At 37.8% G+C, this 24,323-nt stretch overlaps 1 protein-coding gene across 1 annotated transcript; it reads left to right on the forward strand.

Annotated features, from left to right (window-relative positions):
• Window positions 1-2,168: 2,168 nt before the first annotated feature.
• On the forward strand, window positions 2,169-5,424 carry pou3f2a (POU class 3 homeobox 2a). The gene has a single exon (XM_069158395.1). It carries the CDS (start codon window positions 2,169-2,171, stop codon window positions 3,549-3,551), a length of 1,383 nt encoding a protein of 460 aa, XP_069014496.1. The 3' UTR covers window positions 3,552-5,424.
• The last annotated feature ends 18,899 nt before the right edge of the window (window positions 5,425-24,323 follow it).

Genomic DNA, 24,323 nt, shown 5'->3' on the forward strand with positions numbered 1-24,323 from the left:
TAACGCTCAGAATCTCCATCATTAACTCTCACTCTTGAATACAGACAGGGAAACAGAGAGTATGAAACCATTGCCTGTGTTGACAGCGTACCCAGGCCTTTGACTGAATTAACAGCGACCTCTTCGTCTTGTAAGAACAGGACTCGCATCGTTTATGCGTTATTAAGTCCTGTAATTGGGCAGCCAGTAGTTTGCATATTAGTCTATTAGGGTAATATGTTTTGCCTCTCCCAACACACGGCTTGCCAGAGCCCCTGGTGACACATTTGGTAATTCTCGGAATTACACCCTAATCATAAGCCAGTGTTCTTTCGATCCCTATGATTCAGTTTGCGTCAGTTTATGTCTTCGTATTCTCAGCTTGATCAGTCGAAGATTTCTTAACTAGCCTATTTTTGTGTAATTTCGTCGTACAATGGTCTAATGAACAGTAAATATTATTGTCTTTGTGTGCGTTGGTACAGACATTGGTTTAAATTTTCAAAAAAACATCGACACATATTTTCATTGGTTGATACACGGCATCCCTGTTTGAAGGTGAAACATTGATATTTTATGTCCTTTGAGGTTGCTTTAACCTCGTAGCTGCGATGTTTTACAGCCAGTGCCCCACTTTGAGCCAATAAAATCACATCTCCTAAATACCAGTAGTTGCCAAAGTAGGTCCAGGGACCCCCCAGGGGTCTAAGACTGTTTCAGGGGGACTCAGCAGAATGAAAAATAGTTTAATTTCAACATTATTGCATTAATTCAAAGATAGGACCAGCAGATACTGCAAAATTAGTGTTCTGATGAATTTTCACTGTTTTTTTTTTCTTTCTTTCTTTTCTTTCTTTTTTACTCACAGTGCCACCACCTTTATGATGCTGTGTTGCAGTGATGGAAGAGGAACTGAGTCTTATAAGGTTAAAAACGAATACATTTTTCATTATGTAAAACTCCCTCATTCCAAACTTACTTGAGCAAACATCTTCATATTGTTAAAATGTAAATAAAACATTGCAACTGTGAGTGCTGAGATATTTACTAAGGTCATAATTACATGTGCATTAAAACGTAAGCAGTGATGGAGCTCATTCCTACCAATTACTCTGTTTGATAGCGTCATCAAACGGCAATGCATCATATTATGTTGAAGAGCCTTATTTTCAAAGTAAGTGGTAACCATAGTAAATGCAGTAACTACTTTAAATGTAATGGATTTTAAAGTAGCATAGCATTGTCAAATAAAGTGCCACACAAGTAATTAAACAGTGTAACTTAGCTTCACAACTGCTGTGTTGTTGGGAGGCAGATGTTTACGAGCACCCTTGTTAGCGCTCGCAACTTTTTGTGTATTTGTTGTGTTCCTCTTCCAAATGTTCAAATTCAACACCTGCTGTTTTGGTAGGAGGTTTTGGAAAGCAACCCTCGTGTGCCACTGTGGGTGCAGCCATCTCAAAGTTTACACAACAAGCAGGTGGAAGGGGGCACGGTGGGCGCAGAGCAGCCTGAGGGATCCATTCTTCTAGCCTCCTCTCTTTGGCCCCGGGTTGCCCTCTCCGTTCGCCCCCCATTATTTGTCCCGACGGCCGAGCGCACGGCCCCAATGAGCCCTTTGGAACGGAACGAAAAGAAGGAGCGAATTGCAGCTGTGACGTGGGCGTTGTTGTTCCATTCACCGCGTTCGCCATGGCAACGGGGCAGAAGCTGGAAGCACGCAGCCCCTCTCTCTGGACAGCGTCCTGAGGGCAGAGGCAGCTGGAAGTTTCTCGTCATGATCACTGCTTACTGTTTCATGGCGCAAAAAATGTTTTCTAAATATTGAACTTAAAATGCATGGAATAAGTTTTGGCAGCTTTGAGTAATTGGACCGTAAAAGTTCTGTTCTTTAAGGCATAAATCGGGTATAAACGTGCAAACTCCGTATTTGGTATATAACTTTTACGCAGCGTTTTGACGCACGAAACCAATCAAATGTGACCCATTGACCTATATTAAAGTTGATCAACTACTTTCAACGAAAACAAAAGTGTTTTTCTTTTTGTTGTCGCCGAGCTTGTTCCGTCTATTCTGTGTTTACACTCGGCAGCCCCATTTCTCCCTCCACTTTGTACTCTAGCATGCTGCAGGACTGCGAGTATTGTTGGGCAAAGTGATTGGGGTTTCTGTACAATCTCCCGTGACCAATGAGCGGGATGCTGTCAGGGGTAACCACATCTGTCAACCGTTCTTGGCCAATAAAGAGCGGAGCGAGGCGGACCACAGGTGCGCGCCTCTGCGTCCCCTTGGCACAGCGCCCGGGAGATGCTGGAGAGAGACGCCTAGCTGCCCCGTGGCGCAAAAGAGTTACTGTCAAAGGCAGCCTCCTTTTAACTCCAGCTATCACTCTGGCTCCGATAGTTATGGCGACCGCAACGTCCAACCACTACAGCGTCCTCACCACCCCCAGCAGCGCGCCGCCGCCGCACTCGGAGTCCGGGAGCATGCAGCAGGCGGCAGCGTACAGGGACGCGCACACCCTGCTCCAGAACGACTATAGCACGTTACCGGGCGGTGGACATCCGCTCAGCCACGCGCACCAGTGGATAACGGCGCTGTCTCACGGTGACAGCGGGGCGCCCTGGCCGTCTAGTCCCCTCGGAGAACAGGACGTGAAGCCCGTACTGCATGACAGTGACCGAGAGGAGCTGCAGAACTCCAGCAGTCTGCAGCAGCAGCAGCAGCAACAGCGACACCCTCACCTAGCGCACCAGCCGGCGCATCACGACGCCAGAGCATGGCGAACCAGCACAACCACCACGCACATCTCCGGTATGGCGACAACTGAGGGCCAGAGCCTGGTCTACTCCCAGTCCGGCTTTGGTCTGATGCCGGGGGCAGAGCAAGGGGGGATGCACCACCACCCCCTGCGGGATGAGGACCACCACAGCCACAGCCCGCACCTCAGTGAGCACGGAGGCGGCCCCGGGGCCCACCAGCAGTCTCTCTCACACCATCACCAGCACGGGGGCCATCAGGACCAGTCAGACGAGGACACACCGACCTCCGACGAGTTGGAGCAGTTTGCCAAGCAGTTCAAACAGCGGCGGATCAAGCTAGGCTTCACGCAGGCGGACGTGGGACTGGCTCTCGGGACGCTGTACGGAAACGTTTTTTCTCAGACCACCATTTGCAGGTTCGAGGCGCTTCAACTCAGCTTCAAAAACATGTGTAAACTAAAGCCGCTGTTGAACAAGTGGCTGGAGGAGGCGGACTCCACCTCGGGGAGTCCCACTAGCCTGGATAAAATCGCGGCACAAGGCAGGAAAAGGAAAAAGAGGACCTCCATTGAGGTGGGCGTCAAAGGGGCTCTGGAGAGTCATTTTCTCAAATGTCCAAAACCAGGAGCAGCGGAGATCAACTCCATAGCGGACAGCCTGCAGCTGGAGAAGGAGGTGGTGAGGGTTTGGTTTTGTAACCGGCGGCAGAAGGAGAAGAGGATGACACCCGCTGGGGGACAGATACCAGGAGGAGAGGACATGTACGGGGACACCCCTCCTCACCACGGAGGACAAACTCCTGTGCAGTGACCCCCAGTCCTTTATTCTCAGCAACAACAACAACAAAAAAACACGGACCCCTTAAGGAGGTATAATGCCTCCTTATTTGTTTCATTCTCTGTGCTGGACCGCTCTAAAACTGGACCTCAGCCAGTTTAGGTGCTGGACCCACGGACACACACAGTGGGGACGCTCAGTGGCATTCGAGCCCTAAAATTACTCGTAGCAGAGTTACATGGTGAGGTCTCACGCCGCGGAACTGCGAATTGGGCTGGTGTGTGCTAACCCTCCCCCCCTCTCTCCCCCCCCCCCCCCCCCAAAAAAAAAAGAGAAGAAGAAAAAAACAGCGACGTTAAACGCTTTTCTATATCTTCGACCTTATAGGCGCCAGTGTGTCATTATGTAATGTGTCATTAAAGGCAGACAGAGTGGGATGTGGACAGGAGGTGTCCGCAGGGGGAAAAAAAATATATAAAAACGAGCTTCGGGCATGATGATTTAGTCGCAGTCAGTGTGGGTAAATAAACGCCATCTTTCCATCATAACAAAAGCAACAGGGGTTCTTCTCAGCTTGTGGCAGGAGAGGGCTGAAATGGCAGACACCTGCTATACAATGTTAAAAATGAAAGCCAGTACCAGCCAACTGCTCTTATTATTATTGTTATTATTATTATTATTATATTTATTATATTATTATACAATTTTGTTGATTAATCTAAATGTTTTGTGATATATTGGCTGCAGATACATCCATAATTAATTTTTTTTCTAAATCCTATAATAAAGTCAAATTCTTAAATTCTGAATTTAATTCATAGTGGGCAGCCACAAATATTAATAACAACAATAATAAAATAATAATAAGTATGAATGATAGTAATAATATTACCATAGAGGCTGAGTATTGGTTGACTTTACTGCTTTTCTTTCTGTGCAGACATCTTCTGTGCGCCTGTTTACAGTGTGTTTTTGCTGTTTGTTATTTCTGTATTTTTCCAAAATGCTGTGATGAGAAAGACCGAGACTGTCAGGCTGGAACACTCAAAGCAATCCAGCCCCCCTTTTTGCCTTCCTTTCCTAAGAAGAAGAGAAACAGAACAAAAACTGAATATATCCTGGAACCAGCTCTGGCCACACAGTGGCTGCACTACTGCTGTATGACTCATTCATTCACGGAGAAGACGCTTTGTGGGATGTATCTCCATTCGTTTTTGTATTGCTTCGTTTGTTTGTTTGTTCAGTTGTTGTTTTTTTTTATGTCAGTCTGTGCCAAAGCACAAACACAGACACGTGTTCTTGTGCCACTTAAATCCTGTGATTAATAACCTGATCTGATAGTTTATGTGTGGGGGAATCCACGAGGAGTTGGATATAGAAATATAGAAACTCAGAAACTCAAATACAACTGAAGTGTTTAGATGACTGCAGATAAAATATAATATTTTAACAGACCCATAAAATTAATGTTTTATTTTTCACGAGACTTTTTGCCTTTCAAAAACTTCCTGGATCTATTAATCCCAACTAACAACGTCAAAGTGACCCTATTACCCCGCCAATCATAAACAAATAACATAGCAATATTTTACTTAATGTTCTGCGATACGCACAGGGGCATTTTATTTATTTATGGATATAAATATTACGTAATAATTTGCCCTTGATTTAAATGAAACCCAATTTTTCTGTAATCCTGTAACCCTATTAAAATTTTGATTACACCACATAATCCTTCAGCTGAATTTGAGTTTCTGAAGTGGAAAAAAAAAAAAAAATCAGTAAAACCAAAAAAAACTAGCATTGACCTGAAATCTGTGATCAAAAGAAAAAGAGGAAAAAGAAATCAACGGATTGCACAATTTCTATATGCTTTTTGTCATTAAATCGTATTTGTTTTCTATAACATTGCAGTCTTGCACGTTTATTATTGAGCCTCAGGAAAAGTCGCAACACTGGCAACAAGCTGCGTTGTTTTTTGTTTTTTTCTTTACTGTGCGCGGCTCTGCATTATAATTATGGATTTGATCAATTCGTCTCGGTTGCTTAAAATTGTCCTTCAGCTGCTTCGGTAAAGTGTTTACTACCGCTGATGTGCACTGATACTGTTGTGTGGAGAAGATATCCGTGGAGCTGCTCAGACAGACGGCCAATGAGTGGCTTCAAATTGAAATGCATAGCATCAATTAATATTTTCATCAGGATAAATATGAAAAGTAATTGACAGTCGTGGCGAGACGCAATTTAGAACATCAAAACAATTAAAACCTTTTTTTTTTTATCTGCACACAGCCAAGCGGCAGGCCTACTATACTTGTGAACGGTGGTTTAAAAAGGTATGCAGCACAAAGCAGACCTTTTTAACATCAGACATTTGGACTTGTCACAGTAGGTAAAGCACAGGTGTAATAATGATGGCTCAGTTCCATTAAGTTTCTTACCAACAAGCCCAAAAGCAGGCCCTCCCTAATGTGGGATGTACCCATCATAAGTAGGCTACCTGTGTGTTTCCGACAACGAAACGTCAAAATGTCCGCCGGGGAAAAAGTCCGACAGCCCATAAGTAGGCCTATACAGTTGCAGGACTGAAGGCAATGCAACATTGACTTATCGGTGTATTATGTGTAATCGGGCCTGTTGCACACAGGCCTAAAAAAAAGAAAAAAAAGAAAATCATTCTAAACTTTTATGTATGACTTTTATGTTCTATTCGAAATAATATGAACAAGTGCTGAAATTAAAAACACAAATATATTTATAACTGAGATATTGTGTAACAATTTAAATAATCAGGTTTTTCAATGAGAGATCGGAGTAGTCTGTGGTTGCAGTGCAAATTTAAAAAGTAACACAGTTGTTTTCAGACGTTTTTGATTATTCACCAGCTCGAAATGTGCATTTAACATCACGTGTCCTCGTGCTTTTCATTACCTCACGTCTAATAACCTATACAGTGTGTTTTATTACATCCTGGGCTGATCGATGGCCAAATCAGAAACAGTGTGCTGATGCCACCTAGTGGTTTGACCTGGATGTGAGGTAATCGTTTCATGAACAGAATATGTTGATGTAATCAGGCTTTGTTTTTCTTTTGACGAGACAATGATCGGGACCTACCATGAAGTACTCCCATTCTACATTTTAAAATATGTACACATCCTCATTTTTTATCCCAGTATTTTTTGATCCTACTATTTTTCATTCAAAATTGTGCCTTTCTCCACCACAATTTACGTCCTGGATGGACAAATGGCTTATTTTTACGGGTTTGTAATTATTAATATGTCAGAGGAAGTGCCCTGAAATTAATCATAATCTTATACGTTCTCAAAGCAAAAAAAAAAGTGTTCAAAGTTCAAAGAAATCTGGAGTTTAGGTGGCTGTGCTTTATTTCCAAGCAGTTGTTGGTTTTTCAGATGAATTTCCTTTAAATATATGCTCAACGTAAAAAAAAAAAATTAAAAAAAAAACTTGCAGAAAATATAACTGAACAACTAACTCTGAAAAATTAAATGTATTTAAAGGTCCTATATTGTAACCTTTTAGTGCTTTATTTAACGGGAGTAACACAGTCTTTTTATTGGAGGGGAGGGGTGTAACATTTAACTTTTCATAAAAGTATGTTCTCCTTTTATGAACACCGTCAAAGGTTCTGTCTCTGGTTGTTTGCTGGTAATTTTCAATATATTTCCCATTGTGAAGCAAAAACTAATTGTGTGGACACCCCCCCCCCCCCCCCCCCCCACACACACACACACACACACACACACATCTCCCCCTCCCAGTGGTACACTTGGTTGTACCCATGGTCCCTCCTTAGCTGGGTAGAAGGCCCTTACGTCGGGGTGTTGGTCGGTCACCACAGGTGAACAGAATGAGAATTGTCACTTCACACAATCAGCAGAGAAAGCAGCACGGACACAGGGCTCTTTATTTTTATTTTTTTCAGACAGTAAGTACCAGATACCTGAACAGGTAACAGCTTAGTAGAAGAAGAGAATATCAACATGTCAGCTGACTGCTACCACTGTACAATGGACACTTTATAGACTTTTAGCTAAGTTAGCTAATAGGCGCCCGCCTTGTTTGGCTACTGACAGGTTCAAAGTGTAATTATAATTGTCTGACAGTGTTATGGAAAGGATTGCTACAATGTTGGACCTTCCTGTTTGATCATATTTTGGACAGCATACAATGCTGAGATTTTTTTTGATATGTTGGACGACATACTTTAATATGAATTTTTTAAATATATTTTGGACAAAATACCACACTATGCCATTTTCTTAATATTTTGGACGACATACTATTGTATGCCATTGTTTTAATATTTTGGACAGGATAATATATTATGCTATTTTTTGATATTTTTGACAACATACTAAAGTATGACTTTTTAAAAATATTTTGGACTTTGGACTATAAAGTTTTTTGATATTTTGGACGCCATACTACAGTATGATAAAAAAAAAATTAACTTTTTGAATGCTATACCATACTATGAAATTCTTATGACAGTTTAGCGACATACTAGTGTGTGCCATTTTTAAGATATTTTGGACGACATAATATATTATGCAATTTTTGGGGTATTTTTGATGACATACTATGCCATATTTTTTTTTAATATTTTGTAAGCCGTACTATAGCAGGATTTTTTTTTTTTTTTATTTTGGACGAAATACCACACTATGCCATTTTTTAAAAATATTCTAGACAACACATTTATAATTTGGACAACATACTATTGTATGCAAATTTGTTTGATATTTTGGACGACATACTAATGTACGCCATTTTTTTATATTTTTGACAAAATACCACACTATGCCATTTTTTTAGATTCTAGACGACATACTATTGTATGCCATTTTTTTAATATGTTGGATGCAATACTATACTATGCAATAATTTTGACATTTTGGACAACATACTATTGTATGAAATATTTTGGATGACAGACTATAGTTTGATTTTTTTTTTTTATATTTTGGACAGCATACTATAGTATGCATTTATTTTATATATTTTGGACAACATAGTATTGTATGAATTTTTTTTTTATATTTTGGATAACATACTATATGCAATTTTTTTTTATATTTTGGATGACATGCGGATGACTTTTTAAAAATATGCGAGCGTGCATGCTGTCCGCCTGTCCTGTCTTCCTGCCAAGACAAACTCACTTAAAGTCTTGATTGGATCATCAGAGATCACCAGGAGACCGCGTCGGTCCACGGAGGCTACAGGTCAACACTCACCTGAGACCATGCCTCTGTCTATCCAGACACCTCTGCGGGCCCAAACCTGCCGGTCTGGCGTTGGGATTCAGAGACATCGTCCAGACCTCTCCCCTCTCAGTGAATACACACACACACACACACACACACACACACACACACACACACACACACACACACACACACACACACACACACACACACACACACACACACACACACACACACACACACACACACACACACACACACACACACACACTCTCACTCAAGCCTGTAATCCACTCACTGACTACACAACCTGGACACACACACACACAACTCATTCTCCCCAGATGCCAACAACTGCACTACTTCATATTCAATAAAATAAAAATAAAAAATGTTTTATTAATTATTCCTGCTTCTGTGTCTGCTCTGTTCACACGATGCAACATTCTATACTATGATGTTCTTTTGGATATTTTGGACGAACTAGAATATGCTTATAAAAAAGGGCTTTACTAATCACAGAAAAAAACAAAACCCCAAACTAAAAATATTCAAAATAGTTATTTTTCTTCACGTTAAAGTGGCTGTGATTTGTGGCAGTATCATTTTCCTGAAAGTTGCCTCTTTGTTTCTGCAATTGAAAAATATTTTTGTCTTGTTAGGGCCCGAGCACCGATGGTGCGAAAGCCCTATTGTTTTTTTACTTGGTTTTTTTTTCACCATGCAAAAGTCAACATTTTTGGAGAACACACTATATTTTTGAAATTTTGGATGATATATATTATATATATGACGTTTAAAAAAATATTTTGGATGACATACTATAATAAGAAATTTTTTAAAAAAGTATAGTGTGGCATTTTTTTTGATATTTTGGACAACATGTTAAACTGAAATTATTTAAATATTTTTGATGACATACTATACTATGACATTTATTTGATTTTTTGGATGACAAACGACAAATATCGTCCGAAATATGGCCAAAAAGTCCTAAATATGATAGAAAGTCATACTGTAGCATGTTGTCCGAAATTTGGTCAAAAAGTCATACTATACCATGTCGTCCAAAATATGATAAAAAAGTCATACCATAGCATGTCGTCTAAAATATGATAAAAAACAGTCATACTATAGCATGTCGTCTAAAATATGATAAAAAAACAGTCATACTATAGCATGTCGTCTAAAATATGGTCAAAAAGTCACACTATGTCGTCCAAAATTTCATCAAAATGTCATACTACAGCATGATATAGTTTTGTTATTTTTTACGACGTTAAATAAGTATGACTTACATTCAATTCACAGAAGCCAACACAGTGCTGCAGCTGTTAGCGTTGTTGTCTCGTGGTCTATAGGTCTAGGGTTCGAGTCCAGCCTTTGACTTTCGATGTGCTAAACTAATAACCAAAAAGCAAAGTTTGTCTCCCATTATAATGATGACTAACTTCTGCATGTTGTTCATAATGTAAAACACTACATTCAAGCAAGAACATGCAATCCTCCAGACTAAGTTCCAGGCCCACTATCAAAGGGTTGAGATGACAACGCTGGCTTGGAACCGCACCATTTTGCTTTCTTTATTGCATGCTTGTCAGACTTATTTGACTTATATAACTTTTAAACACATTAGGGAAGAGCGATCAAAGGTGCAGTGGTTGGCATTGTTGCCTTCCAGTCGGAAGGTTGCAGGTTCGAGACCCGCCCTGGGAAAGATGACATTAACAACTCTGACAAAAAGCCACATCAAGGGGAAGAGTTGAACTTGAAACTGTCTGACTGGGAGTCAACAGCACTAACCACTGTGCTTACTTCATTAAAAAGTTTAAAAGTCATATAAGTCAGACACTGCAATAAAGGCAGTACAATTTTACAGTTGCTAGCGATGTCATCTCACAATCAGGAAGTACTCAGTTCAATCAGGGGCTTGGAACTCTGTCTGTGGAGGATTGCATGTTCTTGCTTGGAGTGTGACTTTGTCACATTTACGACTACATGATGTTTGTTTTACATCATGGACTATATGCATGATAACATGCATAAGTTAGTCATCCATTTTTTGGACGACATTTTAATTTACTTATTACCTATGCAGGAACATGCAAATTCCACATAGAAAGTCCCAGGCGGGGATCGAACCATGGACCTTTAGACTGTGAGATGACAACGCTGACAACTGCACTGTTGTGTTGCCTGACATAATTTAAACGGAAGTCATATTTATAGCATGTCGTCCGAAATATGACCAAAAAGTCATATTTTGCACGACATGCTTTTTAAAAGTATGACTTCCGTTCAAGTTATGGAAGCCAGCATAGTGGTGCACCTGTCAGCGTTGTAGTCGCTCAGTCTGAAGATACCAGGTTCAATTCCCGCGTGGATTGTTATATGTGGAATTTGCATGTTTCTGCAAAACTATTAACCTAAAAGTAAAGTTTGTCTTCCATAATATGGATGACTAACTTATGCATGTAGTCCATAATGTAAAACATTACATTCAAGCAAGAACATGCAATAAGCTGTTTCATTCTTTTGCTTGCACTTTGCGGTTTTATTTTTTTCAATTTAGAATATATGTATAAAGTCCTATCTAAACTATTTTTGTCTTAACTTGAAGAAAAACATTATAATTAAGAATTAAAACTGCAACCTATAACTCCACCGTCCACAAATATTCATTCAAATGCGACTAAATTTGCCATAGACATTCTTTGGATAGTAGATATACGTGTTTTCAAGGAGGTCTGCAGTGATATTAAATATCTTCCTGTAATGTGTAGTGTATGCAAAACTTTTTCAATTTCTCCAAACGTTTCAAATTCTTTAAAAGTTGAATCACCATCAACAGGTGGAATCTGAACCATGAATAACAACCTTGGTGTATTTACTCACCATTTTAGGCGATTCACACGTTGTACTGTAACGAACTCTTCCCACAGATTTTTTCGGACCAACTTGAAATTGAGTCTCTGCACTGTGAACATGTTTGGAATTAGAAGTTATCAAAATAATTTGTTTTAGTCGATCGGTGTGCCAGTGGCGTCGTGGACAAAAAGTGACCCAAAAGGCATGTTGTTCAAAAAATAACCGGCATTTTCAAAGTCGGAAATTACTAATGTCCTTTTTTGTAAGTCATGACAAAAGGGGGGAATTGAACACCAAATGTTCTGGCTGAGAGGAAGCAATGCTAACCACTGCGCCACCAATCTCCCCAGGAGTTTGGCAGCATTGTGACAAATCTTTGGCTCACTGCAACTTATACCTCCACCGTCCACAAATATTCATTCAAATGCGACCAAAATTGCCACAGACATTCTTTGGATAGTAGACATACATGTTTTCAAGTGGGTCTGCAGTGATACTAAATATCTTCCTATAATGTGTTGTGAATGCAAAGCTTTTTCAATTTCCCCAAACGTTTCAACTTCACTAAAAGTTGAATCACCATCAACAGATGGAATCAGAACCATTAATAACAACCTTGGTGAAGTAGAATCTTTTACCTGTTGAGTTAACCAGACTGTCGGCTGAGTCTCTGGATGCTCTGAGTGAACTCCGTGGTACACTTTCTCCTGCCATGACTTATTCTCCAGCGCCGAAGATAGTCCTGCGGTCTACGACGCCCACTCCCAGTTGGAAACGACCTCATGAGGATACGGGTTCGAGCCCCGCCGAGGTAATACAACACACATGGTTCACGGTTTACCCGCCGAGGTAACACACGAGGTTCACGGTTTACCCGCCGAGGTAACACACGAGGTTCACGGTTTACCCGCCGAGGTAACACACGAGGTTCAAGGTTTACCCGCCGAGGTAACACACGAGGTTCAAGGCTTACCCGCCGAGGTAACACACAAGGTTCATGGAGGGCAAGTCCTCCTACGGTGAGTCCCTGTAAGGGTAAGCCACAGCCACAAACCAAAGGTAAAAAAAAAAAGTCCAAAAGAGACTTTTTTTTTCGTTGGTTGAGTTGCCTCACAGTGAGAAGTAACGTGAGGCAAGTCAGTTCAGAAAAAGGTCATGCTCCAAAAAGTCATAAAAAAGTCATAATGTCACGTCGTCCAAAATATGATTAAAAAAAACTCATGCTATAGCACGTCATCCGAAATATGACCAAAAAGTCATACTACAGCATGTCGTCCCAAATATAATCAAAAAGTCATACTATAGCATGTCGTCTGAAATATGAAAAAAGTCATACTATAGCATGTCGACCGAAATATGAAAAAAAAGTCATACTATAGCATGTCGACCGAAATATGATCAAAAAGTCATACTATAGCATGTCGTCCGAAATATGAAAAAAAAGTCATACTATAGCATGTCGTCCCAAATATGATCAAAAAGTCATACTATAGCATGTCGACCGAAATATGAAAAAAAGTCATACTATAGCATGTCGACCGAAATATGATCAAAAAGTCATACTATAGCATGTCGTCCGAAATATGATCAAAAAGTCATACTATAGCATGTCGTCCCAAATATGATCAAAAAGTCATACTATAGCATGTCGACCGAAATATGAAAAAAAGTCATACTATAGCATGTCGACCGAAATATGATCAAAAAGTCATACTATAGTATGTCGTCCGAAATATGATAAAAGAAAGTCATATTATAGCATGTCGTCTGAAATATGATCAAAAAGTCATACTATAGCATGTCGACCGAAATATGAAAAAAAGTCATACTATAGCATGTCGACCGAAATATGAAAAAAAGTCATACTATAGCATGTCGACCGAAATATGATCAAAAAGTCATGCTATAGCATGTCGACCGAAATATGATCAAAAAGTCATACTATAGCATGATATACTTCCTTCAAAATTTCTGAAGACATGCTATAAGTATGACTTCCGTTCAAGTTATGGAAGCTATCACAGTGGTGCAGCTGTCAGAGTTGTTGTCTTTCAGTCGAAAGGTCACCGGTTTGATTCCCGTCTACAACATGAATTCCTTATTTCTGCAAAACTAATCACCTGAATGTGATGGATGACAAACTTATGCATGTTGTCCATAATGTAAAACATTACATTCAAGCAAACACATGCAATCCTCCACACTAAGTTCCAGACCCACTATCGAACCCAGAAGCTCCTGATTGTGAGATGACAAAGCTGGCTTGGAACATCAACATTTTTGATGACTCTATTTCATGCTTGTCTTACTTTAATGACTTATATAACTTTTAAACATGTTGAGGAAGAGTCATCTGCGGTGCAGTGGTTGGTGTTGTTGCCTCCCATTCAGAAGGTTCCAGGTTCGAGACTCGCCATGGAAAGGATGACATTAACATCCTAGATGAAAAGCCATGTCAAGTGCAAGAACTGAACCTGGAACCTTCTGATTGTCAGGCAACAGAACCAACCACTGCACCACCGTGCTTACTTTCAGAAAATGTTTAAAAGTCATATAAGTAATATAAGTCAGACAAACATGCAATAGAGGCAGCACAACTTTGCAGTTGCTAGCGTTGTCATCTCACAGTCAGGAAGTACTCGGTTCGATCAGGGGCTTGGAACTCTGTCTGTGGAGGATTGCATGTTCTTGCTTGGAGTGTGACTTTGTCACAATTACGACTACATGATGTTTGTTTTACATCATGGACTATATGCATGATAACATGCATAAGTTAGTCGTCCATTTTTTGGACGACATTTTAATTTACTTATTACCTATGCAGGAACATGCAAATTCCACATAGAAAGTCCCAGGCGGGGATCGAACCAAGGACCTTTAGACTGTAAGACGACAATGCTGACAACTGCACTGTTGTGTTGCCTGACATAATTTAAACGGAAGTCATATTTATAGCATGTTGTCCAAAATATGATCAAAAAGTCATACTATAACATGTCGACCGAAATATGAAAAAAAGTTATACTATAGCATGTCGACCGAAATATGAAAAAAATGCAATATTATAGCATGTCGTCTGAAATATGATTAAAAAAGTCATACTATAGCATATCGACCGAAATATGAAAAAAAGTCATACTATAGCATGTCGTCCAAAATATGATCAAAAAGTCATACTATAGCATGTCGTCTAAAATATGATCAAAAAGTCATACTATAGCATGTCGTCCGAAATATGATCAAAAAGTCATACTGTAGCATGTCGTCCGAAATATGATAAAAAAGTCATACTATAGCATGTCGTCCGAAATATGATAAAAAAGTCATACTGTAGCATGTCGTCCAAAATATGATCAAAAAGTCATACTATAGCATGTCGTCCGAAATATGATCAAAAAGTCATACTGTAACATGTCGTCCGAAATATGATAAAAAAGTCATACTATAGCATGTCGTCCGAAATATGATAAAAAAGTCATACTATAGTATGTCGTCCAAAATATGATCAAAAAATCATACTATAGCATGTCGTCCCAAATATGATCAAAAAGTCATACTATAGCAAGTCGTCCGAAATATGATAAAAAAGTCATACTATAGCATGTCGTCTGAAATATGATCAAAATGCCATACTATAGCATGTCGTCTGAAATGTGAAAAAAAGTCATTCTTTTGCATGATATACTTCCTTCAAAATTTCTGAAGACATGCTATAAGTATGACTTCCGTTCAAGTTATGGAAGCTAACACAGTGGTGCAGCTGGCAGAGTTGTTGTCTTTCAGTCGAAAGGTCACCGGTTTGATTCCCGTCTACAACATGAATTCCTTATTTCTGCAAAACTAATCACCTGAATGTGATGGATGACAAACTTATGCATGTTGTCCATAATGTAAAACAGTACATTCAAGCAAGAACATACAATCCTCCAACTAAGTTCCAGACCCCCTATCAAACCCAGAAGCTCCTGATTGTGAGATGACAAAGCTGGCTTGGAACATCAACATTTTTGATGACTCTTTTGCATGCTTGTCTTACTTTAATGACTTATATAACTTTTAAACATGTTGAGGAAGAGTCATCTGCGTTGCAGTGGTTGGTGTTGTTGCCTCCCATTCAGAAGGTTCCAGGTTCGAGACTCGCCATGGAAAAGATGACATTAACATCCTGGAAGAACAGCCACGTCAAAGGCAAGAATTGAACCTGGAACTTTCTGATTGGAAGGTAACAACACTAACCACTTCACCACCCTGCTTACTTTGAGAAAATGTTTAAAAGTCATATAAGTAATATAAGTCAGACAAACATGCAATAGAGGTAGCACAACTTTGCAGTTGCTAGCGTTGTCATCTCACAGTCAGGAAGTACTCGGTTCGATCAGGGGCTTGGAACTCTGTCTGTGGAGGATTGCATGTTCTTGCTTGGAGTGTGACTTTGTCACAATTACGACTACATGATGTTTGTTTTACATCATGGACTATATGAATGATAACATGCATAAGTTAGTCGTCCATTTTTTGGACGACATTTTAATTTACTTATTACCTATGCAGGAACATGCAAATTCCACATAGAAAGTCCCAGGCGGGGATCGAACCACGGACCTTTAGACTGTAAGATGACAACGCTGACAACTGCACTGTTGTGTTGCCTGAAATAATTTAAACGGAAGTCATATTTATAGCATGTCGTCTCAAATATGATCAAAAAGTCATACTATAGCATGTCATCTAAAATATGATAAAAAAGTCATACTATAGCATGACGTCTGAAATATGATAAAAAAGTCATACTATAGCATGTCGTCCCAAATATGATCAAAAAGTCATACTATAGCATATCGACCGAAATATGAAAAAAAGTCATACTATAGCATGTCGTCCAAAATATGAAAAAAAGTCATACTATAGCATGTCGTCCCAAATATGATCAAAAAGTCATACTATAGCATATCGACCGAAATATGAAAAAAGTCATACTATAGCATGTCGTCCCAAATATGAAAAAAAGTCATACTATAGCATGTCGTCCCAAATATGAGAAAAAAAGTCATATCATAGCATGTCGTCTGAAATATGATTAAAAAAGTCATACTATAGCATGTCGTCCCAAATATGAGAAAAAAGTCATACTATAGCATATCGACCGAAAAATGAAAAAAGTCATACTATAGAATGTCGTCCGACATATGATAAAAAAGTCATACTATAGCATGTCGTCTGAAATATGATAAAAAAGTCATACTATAGCATGTCGTCCCAAATATGATCAAAAAGTCATACTATAGTATATCGACCGAAATATGAAAAAAGTCATACTATAGCATGTCGTCCCAAATATGAAAAAAAGTAATACTATAGCATGTAGTCCCATATATGAGAAAAAAAGTCATATTATAGCATGTCATCTGAAATATGATCAAAATGTCATACTATAGCATGTCGTCTGAAATATGATTAAAAAAGTCATACTATAGCATGTCGTCCAAAATATGACAAAAAGTCAAACTATAGCATGACGTCTGAAATATGATCAAAATGTCATATTATAGCATGTCGTCCGAAATATGATTAAAAAAGTTATACTATAGCATGTTTTCCGAAATATGATCAAAATGTCATACTATAGCATGTCGTCCGAAATATGACCAGAAAGTCATACTATAGCATGTCGTCCGAAATATGATCAAAAAGTCATACTGTCGCATGTCGTCTGAAATATGATAAAAAAGTCATACTATAGCATGTCGTCTGAAATATGATAAAAAAGTCATACTATAGCATGTCGTCTGAAATATGATAAAAAAGTCATACTATAGCATGTTGTCCGAAATATGATCAGAAAGTCATACTATGGCATGTCGTCCGAAATATGATCAAAATGTCATACTATAGCATGTCGTCCGAAATATGATCAGAAAGTCATACTATAGCATGTCGTCCGAAATATGATCAAAAAGTCATACTGTCGCATGTCGTCTGAAATATGATAAAAAAGTCATACTATAGCATGTCGTCCGAAATATGATCAAAAAGTCATACTATAGCATGTCGTCTGAAATATGATTAAAAAAGTCATATTATAGCATGTCGTCCGAAATATGATCAGAAAGTCATAATATAGCATGTCGTCCGAAATATGATCAAAAAGTCATACTATAGCATGTCGTCTGAAATATGATTAAAAAAGTCATATTATAGCATGTCGTCCGAAATATGATCAGAAAGTCATAATATAGCATGTCGTCTGAAATATGATCAAAAAGTCAGACTATAGCATGTCGTCCAAAATATGATCAAAAAGTCATACTATAGCATGTTGTCTGAAATATGATCAAAAAGTCATAATATAGCATGTCGTCTGAAATATGATAAAAAAGTCATACTATAGCATGTCGTCTGAAATATGATAAAAAAGTCATACTATAGCATGTCGTCTGAAATATGATTAAAAAACTCATACTATAGCATGTCGTCCAAAATATGAAAAAAAGTCATACTATAGCATGTCGTCTGAAATATGATTAAAAAAGTCATACTATAGCATGTCGTCCAAAATATGAAAAAAAGTCATACTATAGCATGTCGTCCGAAATATGATAAAAAAGTCATACTATAGCATGTCGTCCAAAATATGAAAAAAAGTCATACTATAGCATGTCGTCCGAAATATGATAAAAAAGTCATACTATAGCATGTCGTCTGAAATATGATTAAAAAAGTCATACTATAGCATGTCGTCCAAAATATGAAAAAAAGTCATACTATAGCATGTCGTCTGAAATATGATCAAAAAGTCATACTATAGCATGTCGTCTGAAATATGATAAAAAAGTCATACTATAGCATGTCGTCCGAAATATGATCAAAAAGTCATACTATAGCATGTCGTCTGAAATATGATTAAAAAAGTCATACTATAGCATGTCGTCCAAAATATGAAAAAAAGTCATACTATAGCATGTCGTCCGAAATATGATAAAAAAGTCATACTATAGCATGTCGTCTGAAATATGATTAAAAAAGTCATACTATAGCATGTCGTCCAAAATATGAAAAAAAGTCATACTATAGCATGTCGTCTGAAATATGATCAAAATGCCATACTATAGCATGTCGTCTGAAATATGATCAAAAAGTCATACTATAGCATGTCGTCTGAAATATGATAAAAAAGTCATACTATAGCATGTCGTCTGAAATATGATTAAAAAAGTCATACTATAGCATGTCGTCCAAAATATGAAAAAAAGTCATACTATAGCATGTCGTCTGAAATATGATCAAAATGCCATACTATAGCATGTCGTCTGAAATATGATCAAAAAGTCATACTATAGCATGTCGTCTGAAATATGATTAAAAAAGTCATACTATAGCATGTCGTCTGAAATATGAAAAAAAGTTATACTATAGCATGTCGTCCAAAATATGAAAAAAAGTCATACTATAGCATGTCGTCTGAAATATGATCAAAATGCCATACTATAGCATGTCGTCTGAAATATGATCAAAATGTCATACTATAGCATGTCGTCTGAAATATGATTAAAAAAGTCATACTACAGCATGTCGTCTGAAATATGATCAAAAAGTCATACTATAGCATGTCGTCCAAAATATGATAAAAAAGTCAAACTATAGCATGTTGTCTGAAATATGATAAAAAAGTCATACTATAGCATGTCGTCCAAAATATGATAAAAAAGTCATACTATAGCATGTCGTCCGAAATATGATCAAAAAGTCATACTATAGCAAGTCGTCCGAAATATGATAAAAAAGTCATACTATAGCATGTCGTCCGAAATGTGAAAAAAAGTCATTCTTTTGCATGATATACTTCCTTCAAAATTTCTGAAGACATGCTATAAGTATGACTTCCGTTCAAGTTATGGAAGCTAACACAGTGGTGCAGCTGTCAGAGTTGTTGTCTTTCAGTCGAAAGGTCACCGTTTGATTCCCGTCTACAACATGAATTCCTTATTTCTGCAAAACTAATCACCTGAATGTGATGGATGACAAACTTATGCATGTTGTCCATAATGTAAAACAGTACATTCAAGCAAGAACATACAATCCTCCACACTAAGTTCCAGACCCCCTATCGAACCCAGAAGCTCCTGATTGTGAGATGACAAAGCTGGCTTGGAACATCAACATTTTTGATGACTCTTTTGCATGCTTGTCTTACTTTAATGACTTATATAACTTTTAAACACGTTGAGGAAGAGTCATCTGCGGTGCAGTGGTAGGTGTTGTTGCCTCCCATTCAGAAGGTTCCAGGTTCGAGACTCGCCATGGAAAGGATGACATTAACATCCTGGACGAAAAGCCATGTCAAGTGCAAGAATTGAACCTGAACCTTCTGATTGGGAGGTAACAACACTAACCACTTCACCACCCTGCTTACTTTGAGAAAAAGTTTAAAAGTCATATAAGTAACATAAGTCAGACAAACATGCAATAGAGGCAGCACAACTTTGCAGTTGCTAGCGTTGTCATCTCACAGTCAGGAAGTACTCGGTTCGATCAGGGGCTTGGAACTCTGTCTGTGGAGGATTGCATGTTCTTGCTTGGAGTGTGACTTTGTCACAATTACGACTACATGATGTTTGTTTTACATCATGGACTATATGCATGATAACATGCATAAGTTAGTCGTCCATTTTTTGGACAACATTTTAATTTACTTATTACCTATGCAGGAACATGCAAATTCCACATAGAAAGCCCCAGGCGGGGATCGAACCACGGACCTTTAGACTGTAAGACGACAACGCTGACAACTGCACTGTTGTGTTGCCTGACATAATTTAAACGGAAGTCATATTTATAGCATGTCGTCTCAAATATGATCAAAAAGTCATACTATAGCATGTCGTCTGAAATATGATCAAAAAGTCATACTGTCGCATGTCGTCTGAAATATGATAAAAAAGTCAAACTATAGCATGTTGTCTGAAATATGATAAAAAAGTCATACTATAGCATGTCGTCCGAAATATGAGAAAAAAGTCATACTATAGCATGTCATCTGAAATATGATCAAAATGTCATACTATAGCATGTCGTCTGAAATATGATCAAAATGTCATACTATAGCATATCGACCGAAATATGAAAAAAGTCATACTATAGCATGTCGTCCCAAATATGAGAAAAAAGTCATACTATAGCATGTCGTCCCAAATATGAGAAAAAAAGTCATATTATAGCATGTCATCTGAAATATGATCAAAATGTCATACTATAGCATGTCGTCTGAAATATGATTAAAAAAAGTCATACTATAGCATGTCGTCCAAAATATGACAAAAAGTCAAACTATAGCATGACGTCTGAAATATGATCAAAATGTCATACTATAGCATGTCGTCTGAAATATGATCAAAATGTCATACTATAGCATATCGACCGAAATATGAAAAAAGTCATACTATAGCATGTCGTCCCAAATATGAGAAAAAAGTCATACTATAGCATGTCGTCCCAAATATGAGAAAAAAAGTCATATTATAGCATGTCATCTGAAATATGATCAAAATGTCATACTATAGCATGTCGTCTGAAATATGATCAAAATGTCATACTATAGCATATCGACCGAAATATGAAAAAAGTCATACTATAGCATGTCGTCCCAAATATGAGAAAAAAAGTCATACTATAGCATGTCATCTGAAATATGATCAAAATGTCATACTATAGCATGTCGTCTGAAATATGATCAAAATGTCATACTATAACATGTCGTCTGAAATATGATCAAAATGTCATACTATAGCATATCGACCGAAATATGAAAAAAGTCATACTATAGCATGTCATCCCAAATATGAGAAAAAAAGTCATACTATAGCATGTCATCTGAAATATGATCAAAATGTCATACTATAGCATGTCGTCTGAAATATGATCAAAATGTCATACTATAGCATATCGACCGAAATATGAAAAAAGTCATACTATAGCATGTCGTCCCAAATATGAGAAAAAAAGTCATACTATAGCATGTCGTCCCAAATATGAGAAAAAAAGTCATATTATAGCATGTCATCTGAAAAATGATCAAAATGTCATACTATAGCATGTCGTCTGAAATATGATTAAAAAAGTCATACTATAGCATGTCGTCCAAAATATGACAAAAAGTCATACTATAGCATGTCGTCCGAAATATGATTAAAAAAGTTATACTATAGCATGTTTTCCGAAATATGATCAAAATGTCATACTATAGCATGTCGTCCGAAATATGACCAGAAAGTCATACTATAGCATGTCGTCCGAAATATGATCAAAAAGTCATACTATAGCATGTCGTCCGAAATATGATCAAAAAGTCATACTGTCGCATGTCGTCTGAAATATGATAAAAAAGTCATACTATAGCATGTTGTCTGAAATATGATAAAAAAGTCATACTATAGTATGTCGTCTGAAATATGATAAAAAAGTCTACTATAGCATGTTGTCCGAAATATGATCAAAAAAGTCATACTGTCGCATGTCGTCTGAAATATGATAAAAAGTCAAACTATAGCATGTTGTCTGAAATATGATAAAAAAGTCATACTATAGCATGTCGTCCGAAATATGACAAAAAAGTCAAACTATAGCAATGTCGTCCGAAATATGATCAAAAAGTCATACTATAGCAAGTCGTCCGAAATATGATAAAAAAGTCATACTATAGCAATGTCGTCTGAAATATGATCAAAATGCCATACTATAGCATGTCGTCCGAAATGTGAAAAAAAGTCATTCTTTTTGCATGATATACTTCCTTCAAAATTTCTGAAGACATGCTATAAGTATGACTTCCGTTCAAGTTATGAAGCTAACACAGTGGTGCAGCTGTCAGAGTTGTTGTCTTTCAGTCGAAAGGTCACCGGTTTGATTCCCGTCTACAACATGAATTCCTTATTTCTGCAAAACTAATCACCTGAATGTGATGGATGACAAACTTATGCATGTTGTCCATAATGTAAAACAGTACATTCAAGCAAGAACATACAATCCTCCACACTAAGTCCAGACCCCCCTATCGAACCCAGAAGCTCCTGATTGTGAGATGACAAAGCTGGCTTGGAACATCAACATTTTGATGACTCTTTTGCATGCTTGTCTTACTTTAATGACTTATATAACTTTTAAACATGTTGAGGAAGAGTCATCTGCGGTGCAGTGGTTGGTGTTGTTGCCTCCCATTCAGAAGGTTCCAGGTTCGAGACTCGCCATGGAAAGGATGACATTAACATCCTGGACGAAAAGCCATGTCAAGTGCAAGAATTGAACCTGGAACCTTCTGATTGGGAGGTAACAACACTAACCACTTCACCACCCTGCTTACTTTGAGAAAAAGTTTAAAAGTCATATAAGTAACATAAGTCAGACAAACATGCAATAGAGGCAGCACAACTTTGCAGTTGCTAGCGTTGTCATCTCACAGTCAGGAAGTACTCGGTTCGATCAGGGGCTTGGAACTCTGTCTGTGGAGGATTGCATGTTCTTGCTTGGAGTGTGACTTTGTCACAATTACGACTACATGATGTTTGTTTTACATCATGGACTATATGCATGATAACATGCATAAGTTAGTCGTCCATTTTTTGGACGACATTTTAATTTAATTATTACCTATGCAGGAACATGCAAATTCCACATAGAAAGTCCCAGGCGGGGATCGAACCACGGACCTTTAGACTGTAAGACGACAACGCTGACAACTGCACTGTTGTGTTGCCTGACATAATTTAAACGGAAGTCATATTTATAGCATGTCGTCTCAAATATGATCAAAAAGTCATACTATAGCATGTCGTCTGAAATATGATAAAAAAGTCATACTATAGCATGTCATCTAAAATATGATAAAAAAGTCATACTATAGCATGTCGTCTGAAATATGATAAAAAAAAGTCATACTATAGCATGTCATCCCAAATATGATCAAAAAGTCATACTATAGCATATCGACCGAAATATGAAAAAAAGTCATACTATAGCATGTCGTCCAAAATATGAAAAAAAGTCATACTATAGCATGTCGTCTGAAATATGATAAAAAAAGTCATACTATAGCATGTCGTCCCAAATATGATCAAAAAGTCATACTATAGCATATCGACCGAAATATGAAAAAAGTCATACTATAGCATGTCGTCCCAAATATGAGAAAAAAGTCATAGTATAGCATGTCATCTGAAATATGATCAAAATGTCATACTATAGCATGTCGTCTGAAATATGATCAAAATGTCATACTATAGCATATCGACCGAAATATGAAAAAAGTCATACTATAGCATGTCGTCCAAAATATGAAAAAAAGTCATACTATAGCATGTCGTCCGACATATGATAAAAAAGTCATACTATAGCATGTCGTCCCAAATATGAGAAAAAAGTCATACTATAGCATGTCGTCTGAAATATGATAAAAAAGTCATACTATAGCATGTCGTCCCAAATATGATCAAAAAGTCATACTATAGCATGTCGTCTGAAATATGATAAAAAAGTCATACTATAGCATGTCGACCGAAATATGAAAAAAAGTCATACTATAGCATGTCGTCCAAAATATGAAAAAAAGTCATACTATAGCATGTCGTCCCAAATATGATCAAAAAGTCATACTATAGCATATCGACCGAAATATGAAAAAAGTCATACTATAGCATGTCGTCCCAAATATGAA

Source organism: Embiotoca jacksoni, unplaced genomic scaffold, assembly GCF_022577435.1.
Source record: "Embiotoca jacksoni isolate LCO1_2020_lvr unplaced genomic scaffold, fEmbJac1.0.p SCAF_23, whole genome shotgun sequence".
In the NCBI taxonomy this organism is placed as follows: Eukaryota; Metazoa; Chordata; class Actinopteri; family Embiotocidae; genus Embiotoca; species Embiotoca jacksoni.

Bases quoted from the DNA above. Each gene is read 5' to 3' on its own strand.
- pou3f2a (XM_069158395.1), top strand. From the start codon at position 2,169: ATGAGCGGGATGCTGTCAGGGGTAACCACATCTGTCAACCGTTCTTGG.